Source organism: Solanum dulcamara, chromosome 6, assembly GCF_947179165.1.
Source record: "Solanum dulcamara chromosome 6, daSolDulc1.2, whole genome shotgun sequence".
NCBI lineage: Eukaryota > Viridiplantae > Streptophyta > Magnoliopsida > Solanales > Solanaceae > Solanum > Solanum dulcamara.
In genome coordinates this window covers 3,846,370-3,867,431 of record NC_077242.1, presented here as the reverse complement: position 1 = coordinate 3,867,431, position 21,062 = coordinate 3,846,370, and the positions used below count along the sequence as shown (strand labels likewise).

Sequence of the window (21,062 nt, the reverse complement as noted above, 5' to 3'; positions counted from 1 at the left end):
CTTCAAAATAATATTATTTTTTTATGTTTATGAGTTTCATTTGTCAAAAAAACCATATATTAATTTGACTCCCTCCAAATATATCTAATAACATTTAATAATTATTTTCATTTTCAATAAGAGTGATAGGAGTACTACTATACTCTTCTTATTTGATGAGTTTAGATAGTTCATTTTCACTTCTAATTCTTTATATCAAAAGGAGAAATCATATGTATTACTCCTGGCACTATGTTTTAATAGGGCAATTATTTCGGAATTAGTTATTTTAAAATTATTATTTTATTTTTAATATGAGATAAAAATAATATTATAATCTTAAAATAACTAATTTTAAAATAAATTATGCAATATTTTTATTCACTAAATAAAAATAAACTCATTTTAAATTTAATTATTTATTATTTTTATATCAAAAGAGCCTCAAAATACTAAAATTCTTAATTTCATAAACTTTAAATTCCGACTCGGATTCTGATTTGGATTCGTAGTTTCTTCTCTCTTCAAAACGACATGGAAAACAATGTTTAGCTAAAGGCCAAAACCCAAAGCTACCTTCTTGAAATTTCCATAAAATCACCTTTCAACACACTCTGATTGAATTTTGTTAGAAAAACCCTTTAAAATTTCTCTCTCTTTCATCACCATTCTTCACTTCCATTCCATTTCTGACCCACTTTTTCTATATATAAACAAACTTTCAGTCGGTTTTCACTATTACATTTCACCGATCATCTAAATCTCAAATCAAAAAAAAATAATTGGAATTTTGATTACCCCTTTCATTTATTGTATAATAATAGAATTCTGGGTTTACATTTTTTTCTGTAAATTTTTATATATATATATTTGTGTGCATTTCCATGGCGGCTGATGCACAAGTGTGTGATGAGACGGCAGTGATTGAGGTTCCAGCAGTTCAATCACTGTTAACAAACACTGATGATACCAAATTTTCTGATGTGGGTTCGGAAGAATCTGAGTTCAATTCTGAGAAAAATGTGAATTCTGAATCTGTAGTTAATGGTGTAAATGATTCTTCGGATGCTAAATCTGATTATAAAATGCAAGATATTGTTGACATGTTGAAGAAACTCAAGTTGAATCCACAGGCAAAGGAGTTTGTTCCTTCTTATTATAATCGTGATCAGATGTTTCTGAATAATTTTGTGCACAATTTTGTGCCTGTTATTAAGACTGTGGGAGGTGATGTTTTCCAAAACAATGGAAAGGTATTGTTTCCATTATTATGATTCAGTTAAATTGATATTGAACAGTTGTTTTGGACTTTTATTTTGTTATGTTTTTGTTTTTGGTTGATCGTTTCATGACTTGGGCAATTATTGGTTTCCTGATTTCACATGATAAAATCGAAATTCTGATATATTCAAAGTGTTTTTCCAGTTTGCAGGTTTAGTTTTTGAAGTCTCTTTATTTCTTATTTATCAAAAACACTTTTTTATTTTCCTATGGAAATAGCATCTTGCAAAAATTCAAGGTAGGCTGCATACGCCCTTGTGGTTTGGCCCTTCTCCAGACCTGCGTAGAAGCTTAGTGCACAGGCTGCCCTTTTTTACTCATTTTTGTTTTCCTTTAATTTAATGTTTTTTATGAGGCCGTCTGTGCATCCATTTATTTATTAGTATACTTGTTTGAATTATGGGAAACGTAGCTGCTTGTAACAAATTTGTTTGAAAATTTCATCATTTCTTGCTAAAAAATGGTTCTTGGAGATTTCAAATATTGGGAATGTATGTGGAAAGCATCATTGATCCTGCGTGATATTCGGTAATCAGTCTGTCAAATAAGTTGTTGTGAAAAGTTTCATGCTTTGAGCCATTGATCATTTATCAAGGGTAGTTTGAGTGAATGTAGTAGCTGGATTCACAGTTTGAGGGACTTTTGCATTCTGAACCTTTCTTGTCAAAATTGATTCTTGACTCTTCCTTTAGTAATTAATCGCTGACATTCTGTTCGTCAAAAATGGAAATTTGACATTGAGTTCGTTATTAGTATTAGTGACCTTTGTTTAATAGAATTGTTGTGGATGCTTAGCTGGTAAAAATGAATAAATGCTTTTTTCCATTGTCGTGAATGGGGTGGAATTGTCATTTTGATCCAAATGTCCACTTGTGAGTGGTACATTAAATTTGGTGTTTTGAGCAGTACTCAGATCAAACCTTTTTCGTTATGCACACCAGATATTAGGGAATATATTTGTCATTTTCGTATAAATTGGATTAAAAGTTTTGGTCCAGATGGGGGGTTGGTTGATGTTTTGAGCATCCTTCCATTGCACCTCTGCAAAGAGGCTGTAGAAGCTGATTTCACGCTTCGCATCTGTGATTCACAAGTCACCAAAGGAACAATTCTACCTTAGCTTCAAATCTTGTCCTCATTAGAAGTTTCGTCTGGTCATGATGTTTATTTTCTTTTATAAAGAGAAAAGTTCAACCTTCCATACTTATCAATTCGAGGATCATAATTACCTCGATTTACTAAATACCCTCGTGGATTGGGAATTGCATTTCGCCATTTTGGAAGTAATTTTGAGTGCTCAATTCAGCAAGCTGACTCCTCCTTAATTTTATCACTTCTGTGTCCGCAGAGAGGTAACAGCCATAACCAGGGCAGAAGAAGAATGAACAATAGAGCTTTTAAGGCTCAAAGAGAAGATAGCATTAGGAGAACAGTATATGTTTCTGACGTCGATCACAATGTAAGTGAGGATGGATGCCCATTAATATTTGATTTATGATCTGTATTTTGTATTTACAACGTTCCTCTTTTTGACTTTGCCTCACCACAGATAACAGAAGAGCGTCTTGCTGCATTATTTAGCGCTTATGGACAAGTAAGTGACGATGCTGTTCTGTACATTGTTGTGATTCATAATATTAGATGCTTGAGTGCTTTAAGTGCAAGGTGTCGCTTCTTTCAATTTTTTGAGAAACCTAAAAACATTAATGTGCTGAATCTCGTGCTTTAGCAGATGAAAAGCCCTAGCTTGGGGTGCCTATAGCATGTGTTTCACTCCATATTATAGCCCTCGAGTCCAAGTTTGTTGTTCTATCTGCGTTTTATAGGAGGATGAAATTGCACGACCTGCAAATAAGCAATAACCTTTAGACTGTCTGATATTACGACTTACGAGCTATGATTAGCATTAATTGTCAGGTTGTTTAACACATTAGTATTGTCGAAATATCTTGATCATTGACATATTGATGCCTAGAGGAGCTGCTCAAATTACTAATGACATGCAGCAAACATACCTTTTGTCTATCTTTGGCAGAGAGGGATGTGTTCTTTCTATCTCTTGGCTGTGGTATTAGTATAATGACATTGTGCGTAATATTCTGAAACATTGACCTGGCCGAGGTACTTATTTTCTTGTCAATCCCCATTGAGGGTCAAAAAGGATATCTCAAAGTGAATGTTGACTAGGCTCAGGTATTATGTACTCCTTCCGTTTAAAAAAAAATGGCCTAATTTGACTTGGCAAGGAGTTTAAGAAAATAAAGAGACTTTTCAATCTTGTGGTCCTAAATTAAAGTTACGTCAAATGTACCAAAATGCCCTTTAATCTTGTGGCTTTAAACATGTCATGTGAAAAACTGAAATTAAAGTGTTGCCAAAAAGGAAAGGGGTCATTCTTTTTTTTTTTTTAATGACAAGGGAAACTTGCAGCCGCTACCCTTTAGGTGCGCACAGGATAAAACCCCCGCTTCTATGCAATAGCTCGCAAATCACATAGGAGAGGTAACCTGCACTAAGCAAGCCTGGTGTGATGAGCTCGACCCAGAGGAAAGTAAGGGGTTTCAAACTTGAGACCTCCAACATGGAAGTCCCAAGCCCAAACCACCGGGCCACTCCGAAGGTTGAAAGGAGTCATTCTTTTTGAAACATACTAAAAAGGAAAATAGGTCATTCTTTTTGAAACGGAAGGAGTATTCATTTTTTGGTCATCCCAATTCAAAGTCAAAAAGGTAGCTCAAAGTTCTTCAAATTCTCTGACAGCTTTTTAGAGTTAAATAGTAGCTGCATCTTAAAGTAGTTTCTGTTAGTCTATAGAAATTCTGGACAAGCATGGGAAAGAGGAAGCTGAAATGAGGAGATACAAAACGAAAGAAGAAGCCTAAAGGTGAAGCTGGTATATTCACAAGCAAACTATGTTGCTTGGACACTCCAAAAAAGCCAGGTGTGCACAGGATCCTTAAAAAGTAGTGCATTTTTGGAGGATCCGACACGGGTACAACAACAGTTTTGGATAGTCCGAGCAGCATAGCAAGAAAAACCTAATAACTTCAACACAACAGAAGATTGAACTAGACGGATATAAGATGCCCCCTTTCATATTCCTCCTAGGCTGATTCCTGAACACCAAGGACGCTAGTATCATTTGACTTCTAGGACAAGTCACAAGTGGGATTTGAACTTTCTTTAAAAAATTTACTTTGCTTGATTAAAGACATAAGAAGTAGACTATGAATATTTACTGTAAGGTTGTAATCACTGCTGCATTAAAATTAATAAAATAGCTTATATCTGAGAATATTTACTGCAAGGATGTAATCACTGCTGCCTGAAAATTAATAAAATAGCCTATATCTGAGAGCCAGTTACTAATTAAGAAGCATGTGAGATGAACCTAAGATGTTTAAAAATATATAAAGTATTATAATCCTATTGTTCTTCCACTTGCATCCTTCATCTCCAAGTGGAATTTAAATTTCTGTGTTTTCGTTTTGGCTTATAGTTTTTGGATATTTTCAACCTACATCTTACATTTTTACTTAAATCAATATATTAGGAAGAATCTAAAGAAAGTTACAATATACAGAAGCAAGTAGGTATTGGAATTTTGAACTACAAGGTCCATAGCTCGAAAGGGCACTACTTTGCTTGTTATTTTCCTCTTCTTTTCTTTCTTTTCTTTCACTTTAGTGTCATAGTAACGTGATTTAACTGTCTTTTGCTCACTAGCAATGTGTGCTGATGCTTACTCTGGTTAAAGACTGCTTGAATTAATATACGTAAATACTTTACTTTTTTCTCCTAACTTGCATCATCAATTGAAGAGCTTCTTTACACTTTGGTTATGGTTCGTTTTAGAGCCTGTTTGGATTGGCTTAAAACAAATGATTTTTAAGCTGAAAATGACTTTTAAGTCAAAAAGAAAAAAATAGGGGGGACCAACTTTTAGCTTTTGACATCTTTTTGTAAATTTTATGTTATTTTACACACTTTTTTGATTTGTCAAACACTTCCAAAAGTTGACTTTTAAAAGTAGGGGGGACCAACTTTTAACTTTTGACATCTTTTTGTAAATTTTAACTTATTTTACGCACTTTTTTTATTTGTCAAACACTTTCAAAAGTTATAAAATAACTTTAAAGCTGGTTTGACCAACTTTTAAGCCAATCCAAACGGGCACTTAGTCTAATCTGGTTGGCTTAAGATTATTGCCCTGCAAGATCCATTATCCATTTCATAGATTGTCTTTTCAAAGGTACCTATCACGAGAATTGATATGCCATACACTTGTTTTTACTATATATTATGGGACTGTCCAACAAAAAGTTTGGTTTGTATAAACTTGGAAAGCTAGATTGGGTTACTTGTTGTCAGTCTGCAAGGTGTTGTGAAGATGTCATAAAGTCACGATGCTTATGTTTCTGTTTGACATAGTTGGATTAGTCTCCTCATAATTTGCTAAGTTTCATGCCATTTTGACACAATTGAATTGTTTTCAGATTAAGGCATATACCCCAGCATGCAGCAGAGCTGTTTATTTGTGTGCTCGAGTTCTTCATCCTTATTTCTTTCTCAAGCTAGACTGACATTAATTTGTATTTGTGCTTTTGGTGAAAATTCTTGTGTAATTACACTGGGTATGTTGTTGTTTTGGTGAAAATTGTATGGGGTATCTATTGAGGAGTGTAATAGTGGTCTTTCTATAAAAGCAAAAAAAGGAGTGTAATATTGGTGTGTTTTCGGTTGTCTACACTTGCTCCATAGGTTGTTGACTGCAGAGTTTGTGGTGATCCCCACTCTCGCCTTCGCTTTGCCTTCGTGGAATTCGCTGACGAATGTAAGTTGGAGGAGGTTGAAGCTTTTCTTAGTACTGCTGAACATTCAAAAGTCAAAACTAACTTATCATGTGGAATCATTCCAACAGACTCAGCAAGAGCATCACTTAGCCTCTGTGGGACAATATTAGGGTTCTCCCCTCTGAAGGTCCTACCATCAAAAACTGCTATTCTACCCGTGAATCCTACATTCCTTCCTAGGGTATGCACAGATCTGTGTCATTTTATTTACTTTTATATGGATGATGTAGAAAAAATAATTTTCTTGTGGTTCTATCTCAACTTATAGAAGTAACTTCATGGAACTAAGTGCTTAGTTTTCCATTATGTGTACATGCTATGTGCAGTCTGAGGATGAGCGTGAGATGTGTGCCAGGACAGTCTACTGCACAAATATTGATAAGAAGGTATAAATTCTTGCTTTTGAAATCTTCTGAAGTTATTGCATGCTTTATTAGTACATCTTTCTGTGGGATTACCAGTATGTGATGCACAGGTTATAATGATCTGGCTGAGTTACTTTTTTGCTGGTTGTATATTTTTCTCTTCCTTGTAGCTTTTTATTTTCATAATCATCTGAAATTTTAATGTATTGTACTCTATATTGAACAGCTTTCTCAAGCTGATGTCAAGAATTTCTTTGAAACAAGATGTGGTGAGGTCAGTGTGATGTCTGAAACTTCTCACTTATTATCTTACAGAATGTTCGCCCAAGTGATGCTGAAGCTGCTCTTCTCTTTGCAGGTGTCTCGCCTGAGGCTTTTGGGGGATCAAGTGCACTCTACCCGTATTGCTTTTGTTGAATTTGTTATGGTACGTTGATTTTCTTTTTCTTTTTCTTTGGATTTAAGTTGGGATGTTGTATCAATAGGTACATTACACACACCTATAGATTCTAATGTTCACTAGATGAAGACTCCTCTTATTTTAGTTTTTTGTGTCATGGGATTGTCAACTCCATTTTTTTTTTGGTATTTCCTCTGAATTTACTTCTCTTCCTTCCCTTCTTATATATGTGGCAACCATCACTCTGGAGACGCCATTGAGCAGAGCAAGTTCCTATACATTATCAGTGGTATATCTGAAGATGCTAGCCTGCAAAAAGCTGCAGCATAATATCAAATATTTTGTTTTGAAGATGATCTAAACGGGCGTTGGAATTATAGTAAATTTTACATGTAAACAGATACTTGATAAATGTGCAGGCTGAGAGTGCAATTTTAGCATTGGACTGTTGCGGACAGATTTTGGGATCCCAACGCATCAGGTACTTTAGTTAGAAATGTCTTTGATCCCAATAATGTTGCATCTTTTTAAGCTTGGTATCTCAGATTCTCTTTTCCTCCCAAGTAGGCACCAATCAACATAGTCATGCATTCTAAGGTTCCCTGTAAACTGCAAAAACTTCCTCTCTCTTTCTCCGAATGTATACTATAACATTGCTTGCTTTCTGCCTTTCTGTCATCTGAAAATGAAACTCAAAAATAATGCTACAGTTATCCGTAGTGCATGCCAGATGCTAACTGTGTATCAGTCGGCTATTTATTTTTGGGAGTTGGGACATGTTCAGTCTAGGGAATGTTGTTGTGTTTGTACCCTGGTTAGTGTGTGTGTGTGTTCTGTAGCCTTGAGAATATGTCAGTCCCGGTTGCCTGCTTGCGCATATAAGCATTTCAACTGAATTATTACTCCCTTTGCACCAGTAAGAAAGACCCTTCCCTCATTGAGGATCGATTTTCAGAGTCAAATTGGAGGAGACGTTAATGGATAGCTACTTTCAAGTACTTTTCTTAACAAGGTTGAGAGTAGAATATGAAACTAAATCTAAGTTTGTCAGTCCAAGTACTTTCTCTTGTAATTATATAGGATCATTAGGTTGTGAAGGTCCCATGGGGATGGCCTAGTGGTTGACGCATAGACCAACCTGGAGATTTAGGTTTAAATTCCAGCTATAATACATGGTATGAGTCCATCTGCTTGAGTCCTGCTTGACAGATAACCTTGACAACGGTGGTTGCGGGCTGGACATACGGCATGATGAAATAGTCAAAGTGCGTGCAAGCTGGACGGAGCACCAGTGATATCCCAAGAAAATATCGGCTGTGAAGTTTTAGTGATTAGAGTAACATATACAAAATGGAGAAAAGAAGGTTTGGGGCCCTTTATTGGATGAAAGGGATCATCGAAGAAAATACATGTACCATTCCTATACTAGCCATAATGTTTTTGCACTATGCATTTGACAGAATTTACCGCTACTGAGTTGTAAGTCCACCCCCACCCCTCCCATCTTACCCCGGGTGCTCCATTCTTGAACCAGCATTTCCTTTTACAAAGAGTATGTTGTGTTATTTATGTTTAATGTCTCTTCTAACTTTAATACCTTTGCTAATGCCATAGGGTGAGTCCTTCAAAGACACCTGTGAGGCCACGAGTTCATCGTCCCATGATGCATTAGCCAATCCTTTGTTGCTATCAAGGTCTGGAAAGAGTTGAGCGCAAGCCCTCTTGGAAGACTTGAGTTCACGATGGGAACTCGAAACAAATGTCTGTTTCAGTAATTTCCATCTTTTTCTTCCCCTCACTTCCTTTCAGCCCGCAATAACTCTTTATCACTACTGAAAATGACTATTGACCCTGTTTTAGCTAAAGTTTTTAACAGAATGTCAAAACATTTTAGTAGTTCCATACTTTACTTTTATTAAGCACTTACTGGTTGATGCTTGATGGTATTTGGTTTGAGGCGTGAAGCAATCTTTGATAACCATTTTAAAGAAATCTTTTTCTTAAAAATGATCTCAAAGTGTTAGATGCATAGACCAATCCAAGTTAATAAATACTATAATAATAATTGGTATCATGGTGAAATATTTATAAATATTTAGTGAGTCTCTTGTAATATAGCGAAAAGAACACTTGTACCCAAAAAGGAAAATTATTTACCCTTAAATGTCTTGTTATTTTTATACTCTTTTTTATTTTAAAATGACATAAATTTATTTTAAAATTTCCGCAATGACGTCATACTGAGTATCAATATATCGATGGAGTATCATAGATGATTAAATTCAGTCTTATATGATACCGATATGGTATTAATACATCGATGGAGTATCACAAAGAATATATATTTTCTACTAATTTAGAGTTTAATAAATAAGATTGTGATTTTAATAATTTTCTCTCAATTGTTTATTTTTATTTTTATTTTTTTTGAAAATATAATTCAATCCTATATGATAGTGATAAGGTATCAATATACCTACGGAGTATTTCAGAGAATTAAGTTCAGTCTTATATGATATCGATATGATATTAATATATCGATGAAATATTATAGGATTAATTCATAGCAATGATGCTGACGTTGTGCTGAGGTCATGTGCGAAATAAGAAAGTAAAAAATAGGATAAAAGAATAAATAGTTCATGTTCTTATAAGAATAAAGTAGAAGTTGCGGAAATTTGCGTGAACCCATAAATGACTTTAGAATTCGCCTCTTTAGACGCTCTATCGATAAAACGAACTGTTGATTGATATAGTTTTGCTTGTAGTCCCCTCCCGTCCATATTAGTTCTGTTTTAAACTTTTATATTTAGTTTAAAATAAATGATATTTTACCTACTCAAGCAGCTATTAATTATTTTTTTTTTCAAATTTACCCTTGTTTAGATTAGTGAGTTTCTCTAATCTATATATAACCAAGAAATCATAATAAAGAGGTACTATTTAAATTCATTTGTCTGGTTCTATGATTAATTGATATGTATTATTAGTCTAATTTAATATTTAACTATGATAAGTTCATGTAATTGACCTAAAGAGTTAAGTTTTTCTCGACTATCTAATGCATTTGAAACTTCTATCTATTTTTTGCCTCAATTTGTGTCATATGTGAAACATTTTTTTTTAGTCAATTTCAAAAAGATATTTTTTTTATTTAACAAATCTGTAATAACGTTATCAACATTTTACTCATGTTAGGTTCCATTTATTTGGCAATTTTTTTTTATTGCTAGTGAAAACAAACTATCAACTAAAAGGTATTTGTAAAGTAACTTTAAAAAATAAACATCAAAAGTCAAAAAATATCCCTGACATGAAGCAAACACATGAGTGAATAAAATAAAATTTTAAAAATATCTTCGATATGAAACAGATACGTCGAAAAAATGCTTGCTTCTAGAGTCTTATTAGTATTAATGACGTACGTGCTCCATTTTAGTCCTAGAAAAATACGAGTGTGTTTTTTATAACGTCGAAAAAGAGTCTCACGTTGACTATCAACAAATTTAAATGTGGAGTTTGTCAACTTTTCTTAATCTAGAAAGTGAGGTATTTGCTTGGTCTAAAAGGAACTTCAATTAAGTTGTTGTCTCACATATTTCAATTTCAAGCGCATTCTTCGTACTTTTTCTGTTTTTCTTTCCTAAAATTGATATTGACCAATGGGGTGTAAAATCATGTCATTGAGGATGTGTTTGTTGGGAAGTAAAAAAAAATCGTGAAAAATATTTTCTTGAAAAATAATCGTTTTCATATGAACATTTATACAGATAGACAATATAGAGATGGGGTGTGAAGTAGAGACGGTTCTAAAAATTAAAGTTTATATATTCCTATAAGGAAATATTACAAGAATATGCTATTTAAGACCTTTATTAACAATATATACATATACATTAACTATTTTACATTAAAGTATACATTATATAATAATTAAGGTTCACAGAATCACAATCTCACATCTCGAAAATTTCTAAAACCAATACAAAAGCACGAAAGTTATAGAGTACACGTGAATTCACTCTTAATATAATGGGGTGGTGGTTGATCAAGGGGGTGGGGGTAGGGCAAAGGCTAGGGTGTGAAGGATGAGCAATAGGGTGAGATGGGGTGGGGGTGTTAGGGTGGATGAAGACAATTCGCGTAAAATAACATTTCTGTAATTTAATTTTCTACTTTCATCTTAGAAATTATGTTTTAAAAATTTTAAGAAACCTATGTTTCTAGAAAATAAAATAAAATTGGATCAATCAAATATGAGAAAATTAACAAATATTTTTCAAAAAATATCTTCTTCTATATATACCAAACATATTAATTGTAAGTCATAGAGTTAAAAAAACGTTTTTTCTTTTTTTGCTAAACAAAATTTTAAAGAAATTATACCACATAAAATGAATGAAATATAATTTTTAAGAAATAGAAAATACTTTGCATGAAATAGTATCAAATAAATAATGTCAGATTGGCCGCAAAAGTAGAAAATAGCACAATTTAATTAGCGCCACATGATCCCCAAGAGTTTTGGAAAATTTGTCGTACAAGAATTCAAGAAATGATTGGTGAAAAAATTGCTACATAAATTTCTATGTAATTATAATTATAGGAAATTAGAAATACAAAGAAACTAGGAAACGTGTTAGGCTACTTTTTATTTGTTGACTAATAAGAGATAACAAAATGGTGCGTAGCACAAATTTACATAAATCTGCAAGGATTTCATTTCGTCGTCAAATTTCTTTTCATTTCCTTGATATAATTAGATGTGTAGCAATTTCACAATTCAATGAATTTTTTAGGCAAATCATAATAAATCCTATTCCCGCCGTGCCCCGTTTGTCATTCCTATTGACTAATGATTGACAAATTATATATTCATAATTGATCAAAACTCTTGACTATTCTTTTCGAGAATTCCAATGGTACCCTTTTTTGTGTTTTTGGAAACAATCCATGATTCTTCTAAGCTTTGCCTCATATTATATAAAAACATGGGTTGATTTAAAGACACACACTAACAATAATCTTTTCAAATTCCTTTTTTTTTCTGGTTTTGGGACTATATATTAAGAATATTAAGTAAAACTAAACAAATTAGATGATCATGAAGGAGAATATAATTAAGCATTGTAAAAAGAAATTACTGATTGATGACTTAAGGTGGGTGGAGATACTGAATTAAAGGACAGACAATTGTTGACCATTTTTGGTCAAAGACTTATGAATAGTCAATATATATAGCCAGCCAGCCTAGCCTTTTAAAGGTCACAAAGGACCAGTTCCCATTGACAGCATGCAACTTGGTACTGCAAGAACCCCACTATATGGTCCGTGGACAAAGTTATTTCGAAATTATAATTTTGAGATTAAGCATTTGGTCATAAAAAAAAGTTTTGATTTGTGAGGCCACTCATATTGACTCATGAGAATTTATCTGTGTCGCTTTTGTTATTTGCTTTTTCATATAGCTTTGAACTTCTTAACTTTATCTAACCTCCTTTTATGCTTTTATTGAGCCGAGGGTATTTCGGAAACAGCCGTCCTACCTTGATAGGAGTAAGGTCTGCGTACACTTTACCCTCTCCAGACCCTATGTTCTGAGATTTTACTGGGTTGTTGTTGTATAGTAAGAATGGAGCGGGTTGGATTATGACTCATTTTTTAGCTCGTTTCAATCTAAATAATATTTAAATAGATTAATGTAATCCAAGCATTTATTAACTCAACATATTTTGAAATTCAGTTCAACCCGTTTATTTGATACCCAAGTGAGATATTGAAGCATAGTTGACATGAGTCATTGAACCTTTTAATTTGTCAAATTATTAAACTTAAAATTGAATTTGTCCCTATAAATAAATAGCTTTAAAGACAGAACCAGTTGCCATTGGCAGCATGCACAACTTGGTACTATAAGAACCCCACTACGTACCTTGTTAAAGTAGCTTTGCTTCGATTATTCGTACCAAACTATAAGTCAAATCATATTAATTAATTATTGCTAAGTAAATTCATGTTTATGAGTTGATAATAATATATTAATTAATTATGATTAAGTGAAAAAAGTCTATTTTCAAACACATGGCCAAAAGTATATGGAGAAAAAAGTTTTGACCAAACATCTATCGATCCGTAGCTCAAAGAGATTTATAGAAGGAAGACTTAATTTAGGGTCATTTGATTTATTAGAAATTAGTTACGCATAATTAGTAATGCGGGAATTGTATTGTAAGAATTATTTATTGGTATTAATTTTTTTTCATTTGTTACATTAAAAAATACTCCACTATATGATGGTTATTTTAGAATATTAATATATTTTAACAAAAAAAAATTGATTGCTGCATGAAGGTTTATTTCTTATTGCACATTTTATCTCGTATAAAAATAATATATAAATGATGCACATAATAGTAGAATTTATGAGGAAAACGTAAAGAATAACCATACAATGCACAATTAAAATGGTGGGATGTGATAGACATTAGATAAGAATTTCTCACGAATTATTTTATTCCACTCTTTTTATATATGAAATAACTTATAATCTAATCATTTATAGTGGTATGAAATAATCCTAAAACTAAATAATACTCACAAACAAGACACTTAGTAAAATAATTATATGAGTTACCATATTTCTAAATTATTATCTTATCTCACTAAACCAAACGATATTAAATAATTCAGTGTTTGTGATGTATATATGTTTACAACCACATGTTTTATGGGGTCAAGTTCGAAGTACTTTAGCAATCGTCAGGTTTTTTACGTAAATCAAAATCGTGTGAACACTTTTTTTTTTATTTTTCTTTCTTCAATTTTTTAGGGAGAAATTTGGTGTGAATAAGAGACAATGATGAAGGAAGAAGAGAGAAGGTCCAATTGATGTGATATAAATTTATTGATTTTTACACCAAGTATATATTAGTATATTGTAAGATAGATTATATACTAAATATATAACAAGTCTTATTCTAACGACTCACTTATAGATTAGATATACACGTAGCCAAGTCTTTTTTATGGTCTACTATTCCCGTTATTCCAAACTTCCAAGTTATGTGATGCAACTTTATTTTTTTAAAATTGTCTAGGAAAATATTGTAATATTTTTATATGATTATAAATAATTTAATTTTAAAATTTTCATTTCATTATTATTAAGATAACTTTTAGTCTTACAAATGCAGTCAAATATCTTTTATAACCTTATGTGTCCGGATACTTTTAAGATTTTATAACAATTTTTCATTTTATTTTACTTGATTTTTATATTTTAAAAAATCTTTTTACTTGTCTGGTTTAACAAATTAAGAGAAATTTATTATTTCTTTCAATATTATTTTTATCATTAAAAGAACTACATAAGGTACTATAAGATTTTCAACATAATTAATAAAGTTAGTTTAGTAAAACAAACTCCTAATAGATATTTTTTCGACCTAGTAAAATGAAACATAGGGAGTCCTATAACAAAATATAAAAAATCGATTTCATTCCATATACGCTACTTGTATTGATATTCGACTAATTCAATTTCATGCATTGTAGAATCCATTTCTAAAGTGATATTAATATTTTTTATTTCCTGAACTCAAATTTCAGATCTCTAATTAAGAATAAAATGATCTCATCAACTATATAACGACAATTCGAGCGGGTAAAAATTTATCCCATGTTGCCAAATGCCAATTAATTGGATGCAATTTCGTGGGGCGTGCGGGAACAATAATAAAATTTTATTTTCTTTGACAATTGACTCAATCTTTGGTCCTTCCAGACAGCACAAAACGGTCAAATCTTCTTTAATGACGTCAATTTCTTTCTTTTTTATTTGATTTTTCATTAATGTTCGAAATCTGCATTGAATTTCAATTAAATTCAGATTGCGCACTCTAAAGTTAATTCATAGCTAGCGCACTTAACATAATTTTTTTCATACAAAAAATATGAATTCAAAACATTTAATTAAAGATGAAATAGTTCCACCGGTGCATCTGACACCAATTTCTTAAATGTCAAACTGTGGAAACTAAGTAAATAAATAAAACACTTCCATTGTTTGCCGTACAAACTTGCAAATCCTTTTTTTCCCTCTATAAATATACACCCACTTCTTATCTTCAATAATCAAACAAACAACAGCAGCAGCAACAGCACAAAAATTTAAAAATCATTCATTTTCCAATTTAAAGAAAAAAATGTCAAATATTCCAGTGAAGGTAGTGATAATCAACACAGAATACATAGAAACGGATGCCAGCAATTTCAAATCGGTCGTTCAGACACTGACCGGCAAGAATTCCACGGTGGCGGTGGAGTCAGCCTTTTCTCCTCCACCGCCACCACCCGTGGAAGCTTCCTACGGGGGATGCGGCCGTGATAGTAGTAATTATTGGGAAGATCAAAATGCTGGTGGTGGCGGACCGAATTTGGGGAGATTGAAGTCATTTAACGAATTTGACAAGTTGTTCAAAGAATTGCCCACTTTAGATGACCTCCTTCGCCATTATACCGATGAAATACAACAATAACATATTCAGTATAATTTTAGAAATAGTATAAAGTCCTTATCTTGAAAAAAATTGATGTTGTTTTTGAAGGAGTACTCTCGAGTTAAGTAACGCATATATGAGGATGAAATACGTTACTAATTTAAACGCTTTTATTATTATTTAATTCATTCTTTGTTATCCTTTGATGAACTTCTACTTTTGAAGTTCGAATTATATATATGTGATGTATGAAAACACTTATACCATTCTTTAATTTATTAATTATTCTGAACTTCCACTTTTGATGTTCTAGTTTAGAGATACTAGCTCCCTTCGTCCCATTTTAAGTACTAGTAATTAATGTATTAGCAGCTTAACTAAGAAAATAAGTAAAAAGTTCAATATTTATTTTGAAACCAGTTCTATTTCTGTATCTTTTTCTTCTGTTTTTGAGGTTTGTCTTTCATTAATGGGCGAGGGAATTTTGCCTAATTTACTAAATTGCCCTTACTTAATTATTGTCTATTATTCTTTTTGTTTCAATTTAAATGTCTTATAGTTTGAGCACATATATGGTAAGCGTTTATCCCAAGTAGTTTTTGAAAAAAATTTGAAAAATTTTTGGACACTAATGTTTGTCCATATAATTTGTCATTACTTGGCAAATATATGTCAAAAAATTCAAGTCCAGAAGTTGAGAACTTGGAAATTTTAAAATTTAAAGATTACCCCAAACTTTTATATTTTATAAAAACACCATTATTTATTAATTGTAACTAAATATTTATCTACCAACTTACTCCGTTGCTCATCTTCTCTGTTATCTGATCTAGAATTGAAAATTTGACGGAAGAGATCGCTCCTACAATGTGGGAAGATTTTATAAAAGAATATTTGTTATTACCTCCCCGAAAAAGAATAATTTGAGTGATAAGATTGAAAAAAAAAATTATTTTTAATTCGATTAATGTATTGTTCTGGCCTATATTATTATTTTATTGTTATTGATTGTTATCAACTATGTTATAAGGTTTTTTTAACTTTACATATTTATTATAAAATGATAACACAAACTTATGAGTAATTTTAATAATTTTTAGAACTTACAGGTACAAAATAATATTGTTTGAAACTTCATCAAAACTTGAAAAAATTTATGGCCAAACGCATAATGAAATTTCACCAAAACTTCATCCAATAATAACTTGCCAAGAATATTTGAGAACTTGGGTCAAACGACACCATAGTTTAAGAAAATAAGAGGGTGGGTGGGAGTTTTATAATTTTCAATTAAATATATGTGTAATATATGAAAATACTTTTGAATATTGTGTTATTACAGAAATCACGTAAATTGTTGAAATTATAAAGTTATCAAATATAGAAAAATGTATTTTTTTTAAAACATACTAAAAATAAAATTATAAAGTGTGGTTATTAATTGGTGGTGTAATCACGAACTACAAGGGTGATTGGATTGTATGTTTCTGGAAAAATATCAATACTCTCTCTCAATCACACATTTTTGGAGTTGTGTGCATTTCTACAAGAACTTCAACTAGCTTATTCACAATAACTCTTGCCTATCAACAAGACAACAACTATATATGGTTGATTCTTGCAGGTCCCTATTAAAGAAATTGGGAAATTCAGTGATACTATACACATTCCATTCCGCCAAGCAAACAAAGTAGTAGATGTTCTGGATAGGATAGGATCGAAGCACCTAATACATGACCAAATTATTGTCATGCCAACTCCTCCAGAAGACGCACTGTCAAAACTACAAGCAAACAAGAATGTAGTAGTGTCTCCTAAATTAATATCACCGTCAATGTGTAATATTTTGGTCAGCTTTGGAAACCTTAATGTTATCACTATTAATAATAGTGTATGTACTCCTGTTATGTATGGTTTAAACTAGGGTTGTACAGGGCAAATCGATAAACCGCACCAAATCGATAAATCGAACCAAATCGGAAAAAAAATCCGACCAGTGGTTTGGTTTGATGTTTGGAAAAAAAATCCGACCATTATAGGGTTGATTTGGTTTTAACTAAAAAAAGTCAACCGAACCCAAACCGACCCGATTATAGCTATACTACTTTTAAATTATGTTATACATAAAAATATTTATTAAAATGTAATTTATAAATATTTTCTTAAAATTTTTCATAATTTTTGTTTTCTTTCTTACATTTAGATTTGGACTTGAGAAGTCCATCTAAATAATATACAAAAAAAGTCCAGAAGGAAATGAACACCGGAAGCCCAAACCATGTTATGTAATTAGAAAACCCTATTCGACTACATCTTCTCCATAAATCAGATCCCTTTCTCATTTCACATCCATTGTTCTTTTTTTCTCATTTCATAAAAAGTCATTACACCACACAAACTCTCCATCTGTAAGGTTTTACAAATTTATTTATATTGCTATCAATTTGTTGATTTATTACAAATTATAATCTTTTTTTATTATATACACAAATTGTCTTTCTCGATGGAAGCTACAACTTCTGAAACTAAATCGCTAGAGATTGACAACAACCATCCGATTGTGCCAACAGAATCTCAACAACAACATGGTAAGAACATTCCTTATTGATGCACTCCTCCTAAAAAGCAAAAAAAACAACTCCTAAAGAACCTTCTAAATCTGGGAATAGTGGTAGAGAGACTTTCGAGATTCGGGGTCACTTCTCCAAATTTAAAGCTAAAGGAGGTAAAATTAGGACGAAATGCAATTACTGTCCAAAAACATTTGCTGCCGAAAGCAAGAATGAGACTACTACATTAAGGTCACATCTAACTGTTAAATGTAACAAATTTCCCTTTAGAATCGTTGTTAAGAGACAAACAACGTTAAAACCTATTAAAAAAGGGTGGACAGAAGGTCTTTCGGATTCTAATGAAAGGATAGTGTATAATGCGGAAGAAATTAGAAGAGTCATTGCTGAATTTGTAATTATTGATGAGCAGCCATTTAGAGTTGTAGAGGGAGAAGGCTTTAGAAAATTGATGACTAAAGCCTTATCAAATTTTGAACTAGCTTCTCGTGTAACTATTGCAAGGCATTGCTTGAGGATTTATCAAGAAGAAAAAGATAAGCTTAGATATCTTATCAAGGACCAACGTATTTTCCTTACTAGTGACACATGGACATCACTCCAAAATCTGAGTTATATAGTTGTCACCGCACATTGGATTGATGATCGATGGAATTTATGAAAGAAAATTTTGAACTCTTTTCCAACATTAGATCACAAAGGCGAGACTATTGCTAAGGGAATTGAGGAATGCTTATTGGGTTGGGGCATTGATAACTTGTTTACAATAACCTTAGACAATGCGACTGCCAATGATGCTGCCATTAAGCATTTGAATGTGGTAATGAATGATTGGAATGGAGTAATACTTGGAAATGAATTTTTACATGTTAGGTGTAGTGCTCACATATTGAACTTGATTGTAAAAGAAGGGTTAGATGAACAAATTGAACCCATTTCTAGTGTAAGGAATGCGGTAAAATATGTTAGATCTTCTCCTTCAAGGTTTGCTTCTTTTAAGTCATTTGTTGAAAAAACTAAGATAGACACTCATGGTCTTGTGAGTCTTGATGTTGAAACTAGATGAAACTCGACATATACAATATTAGATACAACTATAAAATTTGAAAAAGCCTTTACAAGAATGTATCTGGATGACCATAAATATCAAAAGTATTGTCGAGAAATAAGTGCATTAAGAGAAAATCCATCAGCAAATGACTGGAAGAATGTGAAAGCTTTTGTCAAGTTTCTTGATCTTTTCTATTAGGCCACTTTAAAATTTTTAGGGACTTTGTATGTTACTTCCAACTGTTTCTTTCGTTATTTTTTTACACTTCGAAGTTCTATTAAAAAGTATTCTACATGCGAAGATCTTATTTTGGTTGATATGGCAGACAGGATATAAAGTAAATTTGAGAAGTATTGAAAAAATTTTGAGAATATGAATATGTTATTGCTTGTTGTTGTTGTGTTAGACCCCAGATATAAGATGAAGTATGTAAACTTCACTCTTTTCAAGGCATATGGTCCTTTGTTGGGAAGATTAAAGTCGAAAGATGTGGCAAGTGTTTTAATGCGTTTGTATGATTCTCACAGTAACTTTGTCGTTGATGCTTCTTCTAATGACAATATTGGAGGTGATACTAGCATGAGTGAAATCGATGATTTATTGAAATCTGAGTGGGAGAAACATTTGGCAGACGAGGAAAATATTTTCAAAAAATATGATCTTCAGATATACTTGATGGATGATGTGGTGAAGAATAAAGATTTTGATATCTTGTCTTGGTGGAAGGTTTTATCTAGTAAATATCCAGTTGTTTCAAAAATTGCGAGAGATGTTCTTTCTATTCCTGTTTCTACTGTTGCATCTGAGTCAGCATTTAACACACGTGGTCGAATTCTTGATTCTTACCAGAGTTCTTTATTGTCAAAAACAGTAGAAGCTCTAATTTGTACTCAATAATGGCTACGATCACCTTCTAAAGAATACAATTTTCATGACAGTTGAAAAAAAGTCCTGAACATCGACCAAGTTGATGAAGGTATTGTTAATTGATTTATTGTTTATTCTATAACTTGGCATTACTTAGTATAAAATACTGACATAGTGAAGGCTAAGCACAATTTAATATATAGCATTTCAATGTCTAAAATCTTGGAAATAGTTTATGAGTATCTAATTTTCTTAGAAGACGGGACAAGGAACTAGTATCATATTTTATTAGCGCCTAGTTGTTATCTGTAGTTTTACTTTGGATGTTTATTTAGAGCTTGTATGATACTATTCATTTTCATGATCACCCTTAATGTTCATTTTCATTTTTTTCCACTGTTACATGATCCTGGAAGCTGCAAAATTTTCTTTTTTTGTTTTCTCCTTTTCCCGATCCTGTTAATAAAAGATAATTACACTTAGAAAAGAGACCAGAAATGCATTAGGATGGTCAAGCAACAGGGTTTGTAAATGTTTAATCATTTTTTCAAAGCCTTTTTTTTTCTTTATTTGTCAGTTAAAAAATATCAGGCAGAATAGATAACGCTATCATCTTCGACTCTTCATATATCAAAGTAGAACAGTTATGGTTAATTATTGTTATAATCTTTGAATCTTTTTTCTTGACTTGGCTGGGCTTAGTGTGTTTCATAGATTTATTTTTTTCTTGTCTTTGTTATTAAAGTACTACTGAAACTTCTCCAAGTTATATAAATTGCAGACACTGTTTTTAACTGCTGCCCTTTGTATTTCAATATAGCTAGGAACATACTTTTCTGCATTCCAGTTGTCTAGCATCTTTCCTTTAGAGCATTTTGATCCTTTAATTAAAACCAAATTCTCTGTTCAATCTATTATCCACTTACAGGGGACTTGTATTAAAGCATAAGTCCTTTAGATGTTCTATTCATTCTTGGAAAACTATATCTTTATGTTCAATAAACCAAATGTACTTGTAGCCTGCAAGTACAACAACAGTCCTCCAATCTCATATCATTTTCACTTGAACATATATTCAATTTTTTAGAATCTAGTTATATTTTTATATTATTTATTCAATATATTAATTTTTTTTTCTTGCAGAGTATTGAGACTCACCTTTGAGCATTAATTAGCCAGTTTCGTTCACGATGCATTA

At 32.0% G+C, this 21,062-nt stretch overlaps 2 protein-coding genes across 7 annotated transcripts; both read left to right on the top strand.

The window, feature by feature from the left end:
* Window positions 1-490: 490 nt before the first annotated feature.
* LOC129891754 (polyadenylate-binding protein-interacting protein 8-like) lies at window positions 491-8,870 on the top strand. 6 transcript variants are annotated; one of them, XR_008767231.1, is made up of 11 exons: window positions 491-1,232; window positions 2,609-2,719; window positions 2,810-2,854; window positions 6,022-6,094; window positions 6,182-6,294; window positions 6,440-6,499; window positions 6,705-6,752; window positions 6,837-6,905; window positions 7,129-7,359; window positions 8,088-8,357; window positions 8,493-8,870. XR_008767231.1 is itself a non-coding variant. In XM_055967231.1 (10 exons), exons 1-10 carry the CDS (start codon window positions 864-866, stop codon window positions 8,548-8,550), a joined length of 1,008 nt encoding a protein of 335 aa, XP_055823206.1. In that variant the 5' UTR covers window positions 492-863; the 3' UTR covers window positions 8,551-8,870. The 6 variants fall into 6 exon arrangements, 3 of the variants coding, with proteins under 3 accessions (XP_055823206.1, XP_055823207.1, XP_055823208.1); XR_008767229.1 differs by lacking the exon at window positions 8,088-8,357; XR_008767230.1 differs by lacking the exon at window positions 8,493-8,870 and having other exon boundaries at window positions 8,088-8,428.
* Window positions 8,871-14,929: 6,059 nt separating this feature from the next.
* On the top strand, window positions 14,930-15,672 carry LOC129892257 (VQ motif-containing protein 10-like). The gene has a single exon (XM_055967821.1). The coding sequence runs from the start codon at window positions 15,083-15,085 to the stop codon at window positions 15,413-15,415; it is 333 nt and encodes a 110-aa protein (XP_055823796.1). The 5' UTR covers window positions 14,930-15,082; the 3' UTR covers window positions 15,416-15,672.
* Window positions 15,673-21,062: the final 5,390 nt, after the last annotated feature.